The 19177-nt window shown below is 46.7% G+C and overlaps 2 protein-coding genes across 2 annotated transcripts; both read right to left on the bottom strand.

Annotated features, from left to right (window-relative positions):
* Positions 1 to 1840: 1840 nt before the first annotated feature.
* LOC110474333 (toll-like receptor 2) lies at positions 1841 to 6775 on the bottom strand. The gene is made up of 2 exons (XM_021537667.2): positions 6613 to 6775; positions 1841 to 5087 (listed from the first exon to the last, which is right to left on the bottom strand). The coding sequence occupies exon 2, from the start codon at positions 5084 to 5086 to the stop codon at positions 2462 to 2464; it is 2625 nt and encodes an 874-aa protein (XP_021393342.2). The 5' UTR covers position 5087; positions 6613 to 6775; the 3' UTR covers positions 1841 to 2461.
* Positions 6776 to 9909: 3134 nt separating this feature from the next.
* On the bottom strand, positions 9910 to 19163 carry ERLEC1 (endoplasmic reticulum lectin 1). The gene is made up of 15 exons (XM_021537668.3): positions 19150 to 19163; positions 18028 to 18373; positions 17534 to 17638; positions 17362 to 17442; positions 16871 to 16948; positions 16256 to 16319; positions 15142 to 15182; positions 13230 to 13453; positions 12069 to 12198; positions 11597 to 11758; positions 11238 to 11297; positions 11019 to 11143; positions 10547 to 10624; positions 10284 to 10359; positions 9910 to 10168 (listed from the first exon to the last, which is right to left on the bottom strand). The coding sequence occupies exons 1-15, from the start codon at positions 19161 to 19163 to the stop codon at positions 10097 to 10099; spliced, it is 1656 nt and encodes a 551-aa protein (XP_021393343.2). The 3' UTR covers positions 9910 to 10096.
* Positions 19164 to 19177: the final 14 nt, after the last annotated feature.

Consider the following 19177-nt stretch of genomic DNA (forward strand, 5'->3'; position numbering starts at 1 on the left):
TAAACTGTTCTCAAGATTCTCCTGGAGCACTGTTCTTTGTTTAACACTGAATATTAATTAATTCTGAATAATTCAAACCAGCTTTCTTGCAATAAAATCAGTGTGAACAACTTTCTAATATAAATGTAAAATGGAAATTATTTCCGTAAGTATTTTCTCTCTGCCCAGATTTTTTTTTTTCATTAAATGAATAATGTGTTTCTTTCTAAACTAGGCATAAAATAAAATGAAAATATCTTGTTTGACCGTTTTATATTTTAATTTCTCTTCAGTGCAAATCATACTGGATGGAAAAATACACATAATACACATGAGGAAGATTTGGGGGTTTGCTGTGTGTATGTTCAACTTCTTTTGTGCCTTAGATCACATGAACGTCATCACATGTTTGAAAATTAAACCACTCACACCTCATAAAACATTTGCATTGAGTATTCATGTGGGAGTAAAGCAAGAAGGGGCCAAGCAGGAGGCTTTATTGTCTTTGTGTGACAAAAGAACTGAAATCCCATCAAAGCTCTTTGTAGTTTGCTCTCTGTTAGCTCCTGGTGCCAGCTGTGCCCTTAACACCACCTGTGTAATTAATATTGGTGTTAATCTGTACAGTATCACAGTGCCAGATAGGAAAGCACAACACTTTTTAATCTGGAGGAAGAAGGAAACCTCATTTAAGTTGCTTTTACAGTTGCATTTACAGTTGCAGCAGTACTAAATAGCTATTTTTTGGGAAGTTCATGGGTGTAGTAAATCCAGATTGGATTTTGAAAGCAGGTACAACTTTGCAGTGAATCATTGACTGAAATAATCAAATTTTTGATAAAGTAATTGGTTTAGACTCTTCAGGAGTATAATTTATCCATTTTTTCCCTTTAGTTTCTTCTATCAGAAACCTGCTGAGCACAGAACAGTAAAGCTCCAGTAAGAGTCACTGCAAGGTTAACAAGCAGTAGTGGAACTGAGAGGGAAGCAGCAGAATGTGAAGGTGGGAAATGTGTGGGAAGAGAGGAAGTGAGAAATGTGACCACTGAGTGCTTTAGAAAGAGTAAAGCATAAAGGTTATTAGAAAAACAACTGATTGATTACTTGTGGCTCATTAATCTCATTAACAAGTGACTTCTGTTGCTTAAATGAACAAAAATATTTGTAATATTTGTATAATTCACAGTCCTTTTAAGCCCTAGATATCTGTGGTGAAGAGTTGGCTTTTTCATCTGCTGGCCTGCAGGATTTTGGGTTTTATCCTAATATATAGAACCTCAAAGCTGATTATGCCAAATAATTTTGCTGAGGCAAGGTGGGTTTGCACTGAGTTCCAAGGGATCTCTGTCAGTGGAGATGTCTGTTGCATGTTCCCCCTTTTGGCAGCAAATAGATTGGTATTGTTGTTGTTTTGTCACAGTAGAGCCAATTCCTTTTCAGAGTCTGTGTTCCGAACAGGCCGCATTCCTGGATTTGGGATTTTCTACTGGGAAGCTGTTTGTGTTTGCTCATCATAGGAGCAAGTCCAAGTCATGCTAAACCAAATAATTTGTCCTCACCTGCTGTTTATTTCCTGTCACAGTCTGTTGATTTCCCTTCAATGTGAAAGCTGGATCAGCTGAATTTCTTCTGTTTTTTTCCCAAGCACAATAAATAAAATTATCAAGTGGCACTATGTGAGGGCAAGGACCATGCAGAGGTAGTACTGAATCTATTGGAAATGGGTCAGGGTGACTGTGTAAGGTGAAACTTCCCTAAATCGAAACAATAATGTACAGAACTTGCATATTTTCCAGAGATTTGTGATTAAACAAAGCTCACCTCAGTTATTTTAACAGCAGAGACCACCACACTCAGCTGATCCTTTTTGTATGGTCTGCTTGTATATTTTATTCTGAATTTACAAAAGATTTTCAAGTCTCATCTCTTCCAGTAGCTACTGAACCCAAAGTGTATAGCAGAGTGAGTTTGGCCTCTCTCAGAGGGCTAAATTAAGTCAGTCTTTACTCTTCCCTTGCCAAAGCAAAGAAAGGAGCCGCTCCCTGTGTAATAGCATGGTTTGTGGCTCTCTTACCTGCACACAGGGTGTGTTCCTACCTTAAGCTGTCCCCAAACTGGGAATCTGCAATCCAGTCCTAGGACACCGCTTCTCACTGCCACCACCTGAGGAAGGCAGCAAGGACATGCAGTGTGACTTGAGCAGTTCTTCCTTTCAGGTGACATTCACAGCACTTAAAGAAGTGCTGGGAACAGCTGGACAAATTCAAGCATCCAGGAGGAAAAGGGTTTTTATCAGTGCTCAGGTCTCATCCCTTCAGGATTCTTTATCACAGGGAATAACAAGTGTGCTGCAGAACCCCTAGGAGCTTCTCTGGGGGCTGATCCAGACAAACCTCTGGGCATCACAGCAGCCCTTGCAGGAGGTAAATGCTTTTTTCTGACCACAGGCTTTCCAGGCACAGCCCTCAGAGTTCCCTGGGTCTCATTCCAGCTCCTGCATTTCCAGAGCAGATCTGTTCTCCACTCTCACGAGCGGCTCGTTGGTTGTTTTTAGGACAGCTTTTAGCTGATGCCAGAACATTTTCTGCTTGTGTTCTTCAAGACTCCACTTCAAGTAAGTTTTCCTTCTCAGCAGTTTCCTGAGTTTGCTGAATTTCTGTGGGACGCTGTGAGATGGGAGATCTTCCAGCACGATCATGATGAGGGAATCCAGGTTTTCATTCAGGACCCGGTGTTCAGCAAAATACAGCTCGTACTGGCACCAGCAGCTGTTCACAAAGCTGGGAGAGAGAACAAAAAGCACTTTATGGCTGTTCTCTATGCAGTAAAAAATGTTCCCAAGCACAGGATGCCCTGGCTTGAAATCCCTCTCATGGTAACATATCCTGAACCCGTCATTTTCCAGTGTTTTCAGCAGGTTCTCTTTGGTCCAGTCGGCGTCATGCTCGCTGTATGAGATAAAGGCGTCGAAGAGTTTGTTTTCTGGCCGCTTCTCGTACTGCTTCCTCTTGGCCATGCACCAGTACCAGCCCATCCGGATGTACCAGGGCCCGTCCAGCCGCCAGCAGAGCGCGGTGAGGGCCAGCATGGCCAGACTGGCAGCGCCAGCGGTCACGGCCAGCTGGACACCCAGCGAGCAGCGCAGCAGCGTCAGGCGGCTGCTGCCCACCGCGGAGCCCCGGCGCTCCGAGGGGAAGCTGCACCTCATGGCCTCCCTGCCCCTGATCTCCAGCTGGGGCTCGTGGAGGTAGACGTTCACGAACCAGTACAGGTCACAGGTACAGAAAAAATGATCGCCTTGGACAGTCAGAAGCCTGAGGCTCGTCAGATGGCCGAACGTGGCCTCCACAATGGTCGTGATGGCATTGTCACTGATGTCCAGCTCGACCAGAGAGGCTGGAAGGGACCCACGCTGCAGAAAGGAGATCTTATTCCCTGACAAGTTAAAATACTTCAGCCCTGAGAGGGATGCCCCGAAGCCATCGGGCAGTTCTGGGATCAGGTTGTGGCTGCTGTCCAGGCTGGTCAGTGCAGGAAGATGGCCAGCAGGCTCCAGACGTGTGATCAAGTTCCCGGAAATATTGAGATGTTCCAGCTTCTCCAGGGCAGAAGTTAAGGACAACACCTTCACCTTGTTTTTACTAAAATCACATTTTTTTAAGGTTAACGGAAAAAACTCCGTGTGTATACCCATAATTTTGTTATTTTGAATCCTAAATACTTTTAAGTTGGAGAGGGATTTCAGACTGGAGGAGATGACTTTGATGTCATTGCTGCTGATGTCAAGATGCTGCAGGGAGGGGGGGAAATTGGGAAGTACAGAAATGTGGTTGCTGCTGAGGTCCAGAAATAACAGTTCTTCCACTGTGTCAGCAAACCACTCTGGCAGTTCCACAATGGAGCAGTTGGACATTCCCAGGTGTTTCACTTTCTCGGGAAGGCTTTCAATGGGTGTCCCAGCTTTGTTCCTGACCAAGGAGAGGGCGTTGAGGCGTACAGTTCCAGGAGGAGGGACACACGTTGGAAGTGTATTCCCACTTTCTGAGAACGCTGTGTAGATGAAGTGGTTTCCTTGAACATGCATTTTTTCCAAGTTAAACAATTTTTTAGCAAAATCCAGGGGTATTTGGCTGATGTTGGTGAAGGACAAATCAATTTCCTTGATGCTGGAAGGGAGGCATAGCCTGTCTAGGCTGTTGATAGGGTTGTTGCTGATGTTTAGGAACAAAAGCTGGTGGGATGGGAAGTTACAGAAGGATTCTGGATTCAGGACGTTAATGGTTAACTTGTTGGAGCTGGCATCGATGGAGAGTGTGTTTTCCATTGGGAAGAACAGGGAAAACAGTGACAGAAGATCCATTTCCACGTTGTTGTGACTGATGTCAAGTTCCAAAATCCTGCGCAGCTGGGCTTGGCAGAGATCCTCATCCAGTTTTAACACCAGCTCATCCTGGGTGAGGTTGCTGTGGGACAAATTGAGTGTCCCGTTGATGGGAGTTCCACAGAGGGTGGGCTCAGGTGTGGCCGTGGGAAGGGCTGTGGTGTTCCTCTCTCCCCTTCGAAGAAGATTCCCTGTGCTTCTCCTGAGCCTGGGGCTAAAGATTTGCAGGAGAGACAGAACTTCAGAATGTGATGGCTCCTCTGCAGGAGCTGAAGGCTGAAGAGCAGCCCCTGAGGATCTGCCAGAATTCCTGGAAAGCTGCAAAGACCTTGGTGCTTTGCCAGCAGGTGAGAGCTTCAGGTGGGGTGGGAGATCTGACAAAAGCAGCTTCTCATCATTAAATGATAAATCCACAGAAACCAGGCTGAGCAGACTCTGGAACACTCCAGGCTCAACAGCCCTGATCTGATTGTAGGAAAAGTCCAGAACTTCCAGCCAGTCAAATCCTTCCAAGTCTCCCTTGGTGATTTTTTCAATGACATTGTGTGAGAAATTGAGAGCTCTTGCTGTTTTTGGAGCTTGTGCTTCTGAGACAGAGGAGAGATTTGAATAGGAGTAGTTATAAACCAGGAAGGCTGGAGGTGTTTTCCACATTAGGAATCCATGTGCCCCACTGAGTAAGAAAGGAATGAAGCAGAAGTGAAGGCAGGCAGGAAGGATCCTCATCCTGGAGAAAATAAATGTTAAATCCATCATTGTCATATGTTAATGAATACCCTTAAAAATAATTCACATGTACTTGAAGTCCAGAAATTGTTTCATTAGTTGTATCCATGAATCCCTTTTTATCCAGAAAAATAAATGACATTTTACTTCAGAGTAAAAGAGAGAGTGTCAGAGAATGATTTGAAGGAGAGCACTGTTCACTGGAGGTTATGGTAGGTAGAATCTGAATTTTTCTTTCTTTTCTTGCCCAGGCAGCCCCTGCAATACCATCTTCTTCCTGCAAAATTTGTGTTTTAGGTTGGAAATGCAAGGGCCAGGGTGTGTGTTCTATTGCTGTCTGTTAGAGATGGGGCAGTTATCTTCTGTTAATTGGGCCACCTGTTAAAACCAGGTGGGACAATTTTCTTTATCTCTTCCACAACCAATCCTCCCTCTGGAAAATATATTCTGTTACTGGGCCATTGAGTGTCACTGCATGACTGATGAAATTAAATGATCCCATTGTGAGATGCTCCACCCAGGAGGAGGAGCTAAGCATTCCTAACTGGATATAACCTGAGATTTGGAATACCATGAGATTCCCAGAGGAGCAGCTTTCTTCTCCACTGGATTCCCAGGGGAAGACCAGGCCCATCTACACCACCATGGGATCTTCAGAGGAAAACTCCGCCCTTCTATAGGATCACTGCTTCAATGGAACCACATTTGTCACTCCAGGTCTGCAGCCACCACCCTGACCTGCACACTATCCAGTTATATTCTGACTCTGTCCGTGTTGTTTTGTATTACTGCATTTTTATTTTTATTTTTTCCAGTAAAGAACTGTTATTCCTGCTCCCATATTTTCACCTTACTTTCAAAATTATAATAATTTGGAGGAAGCAGGTTTACATTTTCCATTTTAAGAGAGGCTCCAGCCTTCCTCAGCAGACGCCTGTCTTTCAAACCAAGGCAATTTGATATGCCCTTCATGGCTCTGTGGGACTCAGATTTTATGTCTCCCATCCCAATGCACAGCAACTAGGTAAGTCTGACCCCCTCCAAAACCCGTTCAGCCACTTCAGTGACACCCCAGGGAGCGCCAGGTAATTATGTAACCACGGATCTTCCCCTGAGCCCAGCCGCCGGAGCTTCGCTGTGCCGAGGATTTACCGGTGACCATTTGTTCGGCCTTACCTGTCAGAGAAAGGTTTCCTGGAAGCAGGACATGGGGGGCAGCCAGGAGAGGTCCTGCCCCAGAGCCCCCGGCATTCCCAGGGCCGGGAGCGCCGCTGCCCGGCTCCAGTCGCTGCCACGAGTCCCTGACCCCGCTGCTCCAAGCAGGTGCAGAGCTCCGTGCGAGTAACCTGCGTCACCTCAGTCCCCTTTGCTGCCCACAGGCTGAAGGGACGTCAGAGACTCCCCAGCTCCGTCCCCCGCTGCCAGCAGGACCTCCAGCCCGCCCCACATCCCGCAGGAATCGCCAATTTATCGCGCAGCTCTCTCCTCGCTTCCAGCCACCCTCCCCGTCCCTCTGCCCCCGGTACCTGCTCTCCTGGGCGCTCCTGCCTCGCTTTCTGCTGCTTCGGGCGCCTTTTGTGGAGCTGGGAGCGGAGCGGGGCGGGCTGGGGCTCCCCGGACCGCCCAGCCTCGCCCCCTCCCCGGCGGAGAAGGAGGAGGAGGAGGAGGAGGTGCAGGAGGTGATGCTCGCCGCTGAAACCCGCCAAGTTCTCCCCTTCGCGCTGCTCTCAGGCGTTGCCCAGCCCGTGGCCGAGGGGGAAATAAAATGTGGAAGTTGCTCGTTTAATGCATCACAGCGTCGTCCTGAGGGTTTGCCTCGGCCTCAGCATCACAGCTGGGGGGAAAAAAACTGAGAAACCGAGTTCAGTGAGGAGGGCATGGGCTGGCCTGGATTCAGCAGGGACAGACTGCAGGAATGCTGAGGGAGCTTGGAGCGCTGCTCCCAGGAGAACACAGAGCAAAGAATGGAGCAACACCCTGGAGCAACACCCAGGGTCATGCTCTGTCAAAAACAACACTGCTAAAGGGAATAGAGCCAAAGGAATGACCCAGACAAAGCTGACTCTGGCTTCATAAACACAGAAATTCAGGTTACTTGTGCTATTAGCCCATGCTGATGACCAAAGTCACTCAAACTCCTTAAAACCATGAAATGACATAAACTCTAACTTCACCTTTGCCTCTCCCTCAAAGAAAATAATGTAAAAACAGCTTGAGTGGGGAGAGACATCAGAAGAGAGGCCATCACACATCCTGGGGTCAGTTGATGCCGCACAGGGACACCTGGGTAAGAATCTTACTCTAAATTATTACCTGGACCCTTCACTGGGGTCAGAGCTTGCCTTTATATTGCTTCAAATTGGGTTTTTCCCACTCTTTTGCAACCACCAGTAACTGGAAACTCTCACAGCAGTGCAGAGGCCCCACTGTCCAGCCCTGGGGGCCGGAAAACCCAAGGTGGTTGGTGCTGTCTGTCTGTCTGGTCTGACTGGGCACTTCTGTGCTGTGGCAGGTTCTGGGGATTGCCCCACAGTCATCTGTTTTTTAGGCAGATCCCAACCTGCTTTGATAAAAGGGACAGGAAATTGCTAAGCTGGAAATGCCAGGGAAATTTTTCACTCCTGCTTTCAGCGTGGTGTGATGCCCTGTAGCTGGACAATTCTCCAGCTGAATAGAGTGGTGCTGCTCATGAACCTTGGGCTGTGCTTTGCTTTGGGAAGATGGGACAGCTGCAGCCTAGCACAGGGGCCAGCAAAATCCCAAAGACAGTCAAGCCTGATTGGAAGGGACACAGTTGAAAAGGCAGCTTTTTGGTACAAGCACAGTTATTCCACCAACTCCCTGTGCTGGAATTATATTGTCATTTGTTTCATCCAACATCCTCTCTGTGTATTTTTTTTTTAAGCAACCCGTTATTTGGGGAATTGAGGGAAGGGCAGGACAAGGTCTGAGTGAGTAAGGAAGGTCCACACCATGTGGCCAAGAGCAGGACCAGTGCATTAATTCCCAAAACAGGTCATGTGCCACTTGTTCTGTCTCTCTCTGCAGGGAAAAGTTTTCCGTGCACCAGAAATATTGTTTAATGGAGGAGAGCTGAACCTGCACAGGAGCTGCTCAAATCCAAAGAGAATTAACACCAGCTTTGAGGAGGTCAGACCTCACAGGAGCTTTTCTTATTAAGGTGGGTTTGAATTTAGGTGCTGGATAAAAATATATGGTACTTATGACCTGGAAATGCACATGTCTGTGTGAAACAGCTCTACCTCCTGAAGGTATAGGAGCAAATCTAAGTCAGCTGTTGGTCAGGAGGGGTGGGAAAGGAGGGGGAGAGAAGCATGTTTCTTTTGGAGGTGGATGTGGGTGCTGGGGCAGCCTGGATTCTGGGCAGGAATAGCTGTGAGCGTGGAGCTTCCTGTGCAAGGGGAAGTTGAGGCTGAGCAACATGGCTTTGGCAAGAGCCTGTTTGCTCACACCATGGCAAAAGCTGTTGTTGGGGGTCACCAGGTGCTGTCACTTCTGAGTCAGGGATGTGCTTCCCCCTCCTGCCAGGGAGTTCCCCCCCATGTCGGAAATTCTGACATTCCACAAAATAACTATTCTTGGCTTGCCCTCTGATCTAATCACCACAAGGAGGGATGTGCAGGAAGAGTGACTGTGTTGTGTTCCCTTCCCGGGCACAGCCTGAGGGATACTGAGGCTGCCCAGAGCTGGGTTGCTCCAGCCTTTCATCAGGGCAGCCTTGATCCAAAATAAAACCATCCTGAGGGATTGTGCAGCTCAGAGCCATAACAAGGGGATCCAGCCAGCCCCTTGCACAGGCAGCAGAAGGTGAAATGCTTTCATCTTTTCCTGCTCTGTGTTGGCTGCTGATGTCTGGGTACAAGACTGTTCCATGGGAAACAATCCATGTAAAGGACTGTTCCCCCTTTCCAGCTCCCTCTGCCACCTTGCTGAGCCTCAAAAATTGGGCTATGAGCAAGGACAATGAGAGTCAATTTAATGCCAAATCAGGCTGCTGCTGCTGTTTGGGTTTTCTGCTTGATGAAACACTAGAACAGGCTCTGTTGCAACAGTCCAGCAGCCCAAGGAAGTACTTTGGGCATTATTTGCCCACTCATCTGCCACGTGGCTGGCAGGTTCCTGCCCCACAGCCGTCAGAAATTCCTGTGCCTGGCACAAGGGCTGCGGAAAGGAGGAAGTGTGGTGGACACGGAAGTGACCAACACGCACCAACTGGACACTGTTGAGACAGCCCCAAACCTTCAAGGCTCTACTGGGTGTTGGCCATTAAAACTTTCTCAAAAATATAATGTAAACCTACTTCAGATCCTCCTACCAGCAGTATTCCAACTTATCTGATCCCTCCCAGTTTACTTCTAGGAATGTCTAATGCCAACAGATTAATAAAACTTCCCAAATGTTCTTTGCAAGGTAGATACACTCCAGGGAACTGGACCTGGTGGCAGGAAGGATGTTCAGCAAAATAATTGTATGAAGATGAATCTACAGTGTTAAATATAAATAAATAAGATGAATGTCCTGGGAAGCAGCCCAGAAATAGCAGCTGAAGAGGGATGAGGTACAGTGACAAGAGAATACAATTCCCAGCAGTTAGAGTGAGGCAACATTGGTGTTGGGAGAAAGCAGGAAAACCATGAGTGGCGCTGTGGTTCCTGAGCAGGAAGTGTTGGCTTCACCTTCTGTTGGCAGCTGAACTCTCCCTTGAAGCTTAATTTGTTTTTGTGCCTTTTCTGAGTTGAGCTTACACCTTAACAGTGGCATCAACAAGGGAGGAACGTGCCACATACGAGCCAGGCAGGAAGTGCAAGACAAGGTTTTAATCATTAAAAGTTTATCAATAAGCTCTTATATACACATAGTTATACACAAAGTGGTTCACGAGTCCCTCAGCTTGGAGAGCTGTGCTGGTGAGGCCTTTGTCAGCTCACAGACAAACAGTGAACAGTCCCAGGGGAATACCAGGATTTGGCCCTGGGGGCTTTGCTGTCCTCAGCTGGGCACCGAGAGGAGCCCATATTCATCTGCTGTATCCAGGATTTTACAGATGACTGGAGACTCCACCTGGAACAGAGAGACCAAACCATGAACTCAGCCCTGCAGGAATCTTGGGAACAGTCACTGGGAGAAAGGGGCCACGTTAAACATAGACCTGGAGACAGGGTGTGTCTGTACATACCCCAAGGATGTACTGGCAAGAATGAGGCTCCAACATGTAAATGGTCACAGCATGAGGGGAGTCCGATTCTTTACATCTGAAAATAAAGGAGAAATTTGGGGGTTAGTAGGCAATAAGCACAAAGTAGCACACATTCCACTGCTGCCTGCAGCATTTTATTGGGTTAACAGATACTGCCTTCTGAGCTTTGTGACAACAGCAGCAGTTTTCCCCTCTGACCCAGGAAACAGACACAAAACACCACTTCATAAAAGTCCACTTACTTCAATTTCACAGTCACCTGCCTTGGCTTGTCTGTCAAGTCACAAACATCTCCATTTCCATAGAAATGAGACACCATCCTGCCACAAAAGATCAGAATGGAAGAGTTTGGAAGTATCAAACACAATTTTTAAGCAGTCAGTTCAGTGGCGCAATACAGCACCTCGTCATTGGTCAAGTATTTAATAACCTAACAAATAGCAACAAGTAGACTATCATACTGTACTATATATTACTATACTATATATTATACTACTGTTCTATATAGCTATTATATTATTATATAGCAATAGGCTGTATTGCAGTGTTGAACGATTTTTCTCTGTGTCACAAGTGAAGTGCAGAATTCCTTATTTGTGATGTTGACTGGGGGGTAAATCTGAACACGCTGCTCTTGGCAGTTTATTTTATCTGTTCATAGCCCAGATTTCACAAGGTGCCAGGTGTGAGAGCAGGGCAGAGCCTGGTTGGTACCTGACGGTCTGGGTGCCATCCTCGCGCACGTAGAAGGTCCTGGCCGCATTTTTCTTTGACCACTCGATGTGCTCCTCCTTGCTCCACGTACCCACCACCACGGAGGTCTTGCCACTTTCCTTATCCTAAAACAGGAAAAGCTGATCACTACACCCTGTCCAGAGGATTGTATTTTATTCACAGGAACTTAAAGGAATTAACAGAACTCTTTGAACACACCTCGTGGTACTGGTGGACATATTTGCCATAGCAGAATTCATATTTCCACCAGCCAACGCCCTGGGGAGAAGAACAACCTCAGTGTTAAAAGAACCAAACAGAACCCCTAAAACAAACAGAATACTCCAAAACAAACCCATCCCTTTCCCCCCAGACCTTAAATCAACTGTTTCAGCTGTAAAACTCTGTATCTGTTAGTTAATGAAAACCCTTCATGGCTAATTCTGTTACCTACTTTCATTTCACTGTCTGCTCAAATAAACTGAATTTCAACAGGAAAGTTAAAGATAAAAACAAAACAAGTACATAAATTATGATGTACTCCACATAGCTTTATTCCACGTGACTTTTCTGCTCACCCCATGGAAGCAGTAGGACCCACTGAGGAATTCCTTGATGAGCTGCTCATCGGTCAGTTTGGAAATGTGGGTTGTCCCCACTGTTACCAGCTGGTGGCTCCCAACAGCCACGGGCTTGTGGATGGAAGAGAATTTCTCTTCCTTTGTTGAAGGCATTTCTTCCTGCAATTACAGGATACAATTAAAGTCCCCTACAAATTCTTACAAGTTATATGAAGTTACTGAACACTGAATCAGGTTGGCTGTTTTGGGCAATTTTAGCCCAAAGAATATTCCAGCCAAAATCTTCACACATTTGTGAACTGTAGACTACAAAGGCTACAAAAATTTAAATCAGTAGCCCACACTTGCTTTGTTTTCCTTACAAATTGGGTGAGTTACAGACGGTTTCAACAAGCTTAAAGACCAATGAAAGACTGACATCATCTTACAAAATGTCTTAAAGATGGAAAGTAAATGAAACAAATCCAACCTCCTTAACCCTCCTAAAAGGCATCTTCAGCATTTCCTGCTGTTTCTCCAGCTGTTCCAGGTTGTGGGGTTTAAGTGGGGATCCTGGCAGGGACTGGCAGAAGATGTCATTCACAGGGGAAGCCCTGAACCTGCCCAGCAAGGTAAGAACATGTCACTGTTACACCTTCAAGTACAGAAATCAGTTCAGTGCTCTGAGCTTCTGGATCTGCTGCTCCTCAGGTGGTACAGATGCATCCCTGGATGAGTTGCCAGGTGTACAGGAAAAGCCCCAGAGGCTGAGGCATTGCTCAGGGCTGTTTTGGGAACACACAACAGGAAAAAGGGCACTGAACTTGGAATTGGGGTTGTGATCCCTGTGATCACTGGGCAGCATTCCCAGGCTGCCACCTCCACCTTTGCTTTTTTACCAAGGTGACATTAGTGGGGGGAATGATGATCCTGTGTGTTTATTTTCAGTGTTTCCTCCTGGTGGCCAGGAACCCTTTGGAAGGAGAAAGCAGCTCCAGATTTTATCCTTATCAAGCAACAGAACAATTTCCCTGTACACTTTCTAAGCTTCTTTTCTACTGCTACAGAGGCTTAAAAGACTCATGCATTAAACAGGTAACAGTGCCATAGGTAAGGGCAGCAGATAACAAAGTATGACCAAACCCATCACATGAGAAAACTTACAGTGGATACCAAACATTAAAAATGCTTTTAGCACTTAGTAACTCCAACTGCCAAGTGTTTACAAAATGCAGGATTTTGCTTTCAGACCTTGTGGGCCTGTTTCAGATCCCTGATTAAATCCCCACTTGTTCCAATATCTGTGTATATCCCCCCTTGTCTGTATAGCACATTCCCTTTACATCCCTTGGAAGGTCCCTCAGATACCTGGTAGAGCTCAGGGAAGGGGAGGAAACAAGAAGCCTACACTTCATTTTTGGAAAATAACACTGAAATTGTGAATTCTCCATATGGAAATGGCTTCTGGAGAGCTCCTCATGTTGGGAGGAGCTAAAGTCAAGGTTAAGGTTATGGCTGAAAAAGATACTTTTTTGTTTTATAGACTTTTTAAAGTATATACACATGGTATCTGCAGTCTTCAAATACCATGAAGATGATCTCTCAAGAAATCACAAACGAAGAGGAGACAGAAGTGCTCTGGACACCATACCTGTATTTGGGGTGGTTGCACAGCAGCGGGGTCAGGATCACCACCTCGTACTCACAGGTGGTGACTTCTGCTACAGAGAGGATCTCATGCTTGGCCTCAGGGTGGCAGATGTACATCACTGTGCTGGACCTGGGCAGGTTCTGCCTCAGGCTGCAGGGAGTGCCATTGCCCAGCTCCACCGGGTAGTAGGGCGTCATCTGCCCTTCGATGTTTTTTGTGGGGATCTAGGTGAGGGAAAGGAACAGGTCATACCCACAGCTCCCAAGACTCCTCTGAAACAAAAAATGTTATTCCTGTGTGCAGAGCCAACATTACCAGGTTTAAATCAGACCCTGTGTGGCTCAGGGTTTCTGCAACATCCAGACCTGTCCTGGTGTTCACCCAGACTGGGTCTGCCAGGCTCATCACCTGCAGCACCAGGCCCTAAAGAATCCAAAAAAACCCTGCAAAGTCACCCTGGCACCTGCACTACACCTTTCAGTATTCCCAACCCAGGCTGCTCCTTAACCAAAGGATCCCCACATCACCCTTGACTGTGGCTAAAAAAGTTACTGGTATATACAATGTAAATCCCATTTTGTCACACTTTCCAGTCTGCTTCCTTCAGGCTTGTTCCTTTGTGTTTCATCCAGCTCCCTCTTTAAGATATTAATTCCCTAAAATGGTGAACTCTCTATCCTGGAAGCAGCCAGAGCTCCTGGCTTCCCAAAGTGCCCAAACCCACAAACTCTTTTTTTACCCATGTTGCTTGAGCTGCTGAAGGTTTTCAGTGCTGAACAGAGAGGAGTCTGTGCTAAAAGACAGAGGTGTTTTCTGGGGTCAGGACACTCCAGGGATCCAGGACCTTTCTGCCCCTCACCTGCTTTGGCTTTCAAGTCACATCACCCTGTCCCAAGCCACTGACTCCTCCCAGAAACCTCTCCACCACGAGTGAAGACATTAATGAGATAAAAAAATCAACACGCCCTTTCCTGATAAGAGATTCCAGGAAATCCTGACATGGCAAGTGCATCATAAACACTGCCCAAGAAAAACACAATAAAAGACTTAATTTCCTCTGAAGTTAAAGGAAATGAAGCTGCACTCCAAAGCGCTTTGTTTTCTTGCCTTTCCAAGAGGCACAGCTGCCACTGCCACCAGAACAGACCATGTTCTGCCCCGACATGACTTTCAAAATGCTCCTCAGGCCTGGGTACTGCTGAGAACACTACACAACCACCACCCTGGGCCATTCCAAAGGTCACAAAGACTTCAACACGAAAATTAAGGGGAACTGGCAACAAGGTCAACCTGCTCTCACTAATTCCAGCGTGCTTCAGGTACTGCCATTGCTCTGCTATAGAATCAGCAACTCAAGAGTTGAGTTTTGGGGCCTAAACAAGTGGAGAAGTCCTCTAAGGGGAAAGGGAAGCACAGAGTATCATGGGATGGGTCAGCAAGTCAGCTCCATATCTTAGGGATTTTGTGCTGCAAGGCTTTGATAACAGTAAGTAAGTAATTTGAGCAGCAAGACTAAATAAATTTTCTGAGCTAGGACTGATAATTAAAAGCAAGAGAAGTGCGTTTCAGGAACAGTTCCATTTATTGATATTCATTTTGGGAGTGGACTAATTACATCATCTTATCATTAGATTGGATATTAGGAAGAAATTCCTCCCTGTGAGGGTGGGGAGGCCCTGGCACAGGATGCCCAGAGAAGCTGTGGCTGCCCCTGGATCCCTGGAAGTGTCCAAGGCCAGGCTGAATGAGGCTTAGAGCAACCTGGGATAGTGGAAGGTATCCTTGCCCATGGCAGGTGGCATTTGACATCTTTGAGGTCCCCTTCAACACAAACCATTCTCAGATTCTATGATCATTTATAAATTGCCTCCACTATTGATGGCAGAAATTAAAATAGATATTTTTCACTTGCCTCTTTTGCACCGTCTTTGGAATTTTCCTTCTCTTCTTGATCTAGGGAATAATTAAGAACGAGGTAAGTTTGTGCACTTGAAAAAAAAAAAGGAATTTCACAGAAAAGCTTTTCTGGTTTGTGTATTTGCTGGTGCTTTATACACTGCCAAGAGCCACTTGCAGGTACAAAATAGGAAAGAAAGGAAACAACCAGTGATCTGAGGCCCACAGCAAACAGAGCAAAATACATGTCAGTTCATCACAAAACCACCTGGAGTTGATAGGACAGGCCAAATCCAGCCCCGACACCAAGGCAGGGCTGGAGAACACGTCACTGCAGCTGTTTGGGAAGGGTGGGAATTGGACAGGAAACAGGCAGGTGCTTTGGAAGGAGAAGGAGCTGCCAGACAGAAGCAGGGAAAGGACACAGGACACAATCTGCCACCTGAGCAGGAAGGGCAGAGGGACAACAGCCTGACAGCCTCGGCTATGGTGATCTGAGGTCCCATCACGCTTCAAGATCCAGCCCCACAAAATGGGTGACTCGAATCAAGCATTCTGTGCTCTATGCAGCAGCAGAACGAGGCACCTCTGCACTGGCACTGCACCCACACACCCAGAAAGGCCAAACAAGGCATGTTCTGAAGCCCTGGATCTTTCCAGGACTAAGATCCCTAACTCAGCACTGCAGACAGAGATCCAGAAGTGGGATGAACAGCACTAAATCCCCCCAAAAAACTGCAGCATTCCAGTTCACCACTTCTAGGAAAACAATGGTGTCTGCCTTTTGCACACTAGCCCAGAATGAAACAAACACCCCATCCTAGGGGATGTTTTTCTATTCTATTTCTATTATTTCCACCAACCCTGAATGAATACTTAGTCTGTAGGTTTGGAAGACTTCTTTGAACTAATTTGCAGGCAAAAAATGCTCCAAAAGTCAGTTATACTAAACGGCTCCTTGAGTTTGGGGCTCAGCGACCTCATTTCCACCCAAGTCCCACTCTAGACACTTGAATATTTCTGATGATCTGTGGCAGGTTCCCTAACAAAAGGCTCTCAAACTAGACAGACAGGAATAATTAAAGCCCAAAAAATTCATTATCAGCAGAATGAAATAATCTAAAACACACCTGGTTCTAACAACGGGTTCTTCATTATCATATTCCCCAGGTAGTACTCTTGGATGTTTATTTTCTACAATCAAAACAAACATCAGTTACCACTTCCCAAGCTTTTTCAGGGAATTCAATGTTGCAAATAGATAAAAAAAGTTACAAAATAAAGGTCTTATGAAATCAGGCCTTGCTCTGCGGAAGTGCCAAAGCTAGTCTGTCACTTCTAAGTGCAGATAGCTTGCAAGTTCCCATATGAAAACATTTTGGGAATGAGAGTTCATTAACACAACAATCTGTTCCTAGGGTGAAGAACAAGTGAAATCTGAAATAACAAGAGCTCTGTCTCATGAGAATCAGCAAAAAAGTATGTAAACTAACTAAAAATGCAGAAGTTTAATAGACATGCAAAATACCATGTATCAAACAATGAACTAAGTGTAAGTGTATTGTCAACCAGTAAGATATGACACAGTGCCTTGTGATAATGCTATAAAATATGTCCTGTGCAATAAAGATGCAGCTTTTCTGCATGAAGAAAACAGTCATGGCTAAATTATTACAACAATTCAAGTCTGCTGGAGGAGTTCAGCAGGAACGTGCCAGTGGGGAAAGGGTTTGTGAGCAGCCTACCTGCCCTGTTTCCTTCTCCTCATGGTACTGACGGATGTGCTTCCCGTGGCAGACCTCGTAAGTCCAGTAAGATTCAATCTTAGAAATAAAATAAATTTTTAAAATTATCTTTAGATGTATTTACACACCACAAAACCCACCCAAATGCTGGCTTTTGCAGCAAAATGTTGGAGTACCCTCAAAAACAAGAGCACAGTGAGTGGTCTCAGTGTTGCTCAAAAACCAGAGCAAACTTTCTTGACTTTCACACAAATAAAACAAAGGAAGTAAATTTTTTAAAAATCAATTTTTAACTGCTACCATAGCAACCCATTTATCTGAATTCTGACAACTTTAATCACACAGAATTTTGTCAGCAATACTAAGGCATATAAGTTGTAAAGACCTTGTTTCAGACTGTATCGGTATCTCCTTTACTACCCTAAAACTTGACATGGACTGGCCTGTAACCTTGAAATCAGCATTTAATGAACAAGACAGAAGTAACATACTCTATAGGAACAGCTGCTTTGCTTAAAGAGAGGCTCCAGCAGCTCCCCTGGAGTAGGACCTTTATAGTCTTTTTCTTCTTCCTGCAACAAAAGGATATTTCATGATATTAAAGCTGCTAATGTAAAGACTCAGCTACAGTTTATATTTACAGAATAACTCGCCTGAACTCACCTCATTGCCACTGGCTATCAATGGCAGGAGACACTTGTACTTCTCTTTATCCACAGTGGTCATGATGATATAATTGTCCTCCTTGTACAAGACACCAGTGGTCGGCTGAGAAAACAACCAACCCATGGATCAGCCAGGCAGGGCCTTTTTAATGCTACTCATTAGAAATACCCCTGAATTCCTGCGTGGTGCTCCAGAGTATTTCCTGGGATTTAATTATACCACAAGATTGCGGGTTGGTGGTTCGCTTTGGACCTTCTACTTCCAGCCATATCCCCAATCCTCTCCACACTCCCTGACTCCCGCTCACCCATGTCACCCCTTATTACAGCCCCAGCCACCCTCCCTCCCAGCTCTCTCCAGGCCACTTTGGGCACAGGCTCCCCGGGATTCCCTGCAGCTGCCGGCTCCCTCCGGCGGCGGGCCAGCCCGCCCAGGCCCCCAGTGCGGCCAGGGGCTCAGAGCCACCCTCCGCTCTGACCGGCGGTACCGACCAGGCTGAGCTCGGTGCCAGGCCAGTTCACCCTGAACGGGATGTCGTCGCTGAGCTGCGGCAGCGCTCGGCCGCCCTCGGCCGCGGCGGCCACGGCCGCCAGGAGCCCGCAGAGCAGCGCCGGGGCCGGGCAGGGCGGCCGCAGCCCGCAGCCCCTCATGCCGGCCGGCGGCTCCGCCGAGGCCGCGCCGCGCCGCCGCCACGTCGGCTTCCGGCAGCCGCGATCAACAACCGGGGCAGCGCCGCCGCGGCCGCGGCATCCGGGACAGCGCCGCGCCGCAGGTGAGGGCCGGGCGCGCACCCAGCGGGCGAAGGACCGCGGGGAGCGGTGGGAGCGAGTGAGGGGTCTGAACGAGGAGTGGGAGGGAGAAGTGGGAGTTGGAAGTGTGAGCGAGGGAATGAGTGAGGGAGGGGTAAAATGGGGGCGACTAAGAGGAGGGAATCAACTTTGGTCATCAGTGTGAGCACTAGGGGTTAAGCATAACCGACAGGTATGAGATTGAGTGTACAAGAGCGCTTCGAGGGCTCTCTCTATACACCCGTGTGTGTACATCTATACACATGAGAATCCAAGGGGGCCAACAGTCTTCACATCAGAGCAGGTTAGGCCAGTCCCATCTGATCCATGGGAAACATGGAGCAGATCATTTAAGGAAAGACAGGAAATTAATTGGCCACGCTACAGAGAATCCCCTTATTACCGAGCCTTGGAGTTATTCTGGTTGGAAAATACCTTGGAGATAATGGACTCCAACACTTGTGTTTGGATTTCCCTCTCCCTCCTCTCTGCACTATTTTCTGAAAATAGTCATGGATGTGCCCGTGTTTCCCTAAACACTGAGAACAGGTTTAGCAGTGGCTTTGTGTGCGTGGTTGTGTAGCGAAGCCTACAGATCTAAAATCTGTATTTTCATCAACAGAGATTGAGTTTAACCAGTCAGAAAAAAAATGAAGCCTAAGTGGCCTAAAATTTTTGAGGCAACAGATCTGGGAGGCTTTGGTAGAGACCAAAGCTGCGGGCAGAGCAGTGGCTTTAATCCCACACAGCAAGAACAAATGTATCTACTTATATTTTTCATGCTTTAATTAATTCCTAATGTGCCACAGTTTATAGTACCCCTACGTGTGGTTTGTCATTGTCAGCCCCAGCA

The sequence above is a fragment of the Lonchura striata genome, chromosome 3, assembly GCF_046129695.1.
Source record: "Lonchura striata isolate bLonStr1 chromosome 3, bLonStr1.mat, whole genome shotgun sequence".
NCBI lineage: Eukaryota > Metazoa > Chordata > Aves > Passeriformes > Estrildidae > Lonchura > Lonchura striata.

Bases quoted from the DNA above. Each gene is read 5' to 3' on its own strand.
- LOC110474333 (XM_021537667.2), bottom strand. From the start codon at position 5,086: ATGAGGATCCTTCCTGCCTGCCTTCACTTCTGCTTCATTCCTTTCTTA.
- ERLEC1 (XM_021537668.3), bottom strand. The intron at 17,639-18,027 runs GTCGGTACCGCC...TTGTTTTCTCAG, and splicing joins CTGGCACCGAGCTCAGCCTG to CCGACCACTGGTGTCTTGTA. The intron at 16,320-16,870 runs GTAGGCTGCTCA...TTTTGATTGTAG, and splicing joins AGGAGAAGGAAACAGGGCAG to AAAATAAACATCCAAGAGTA.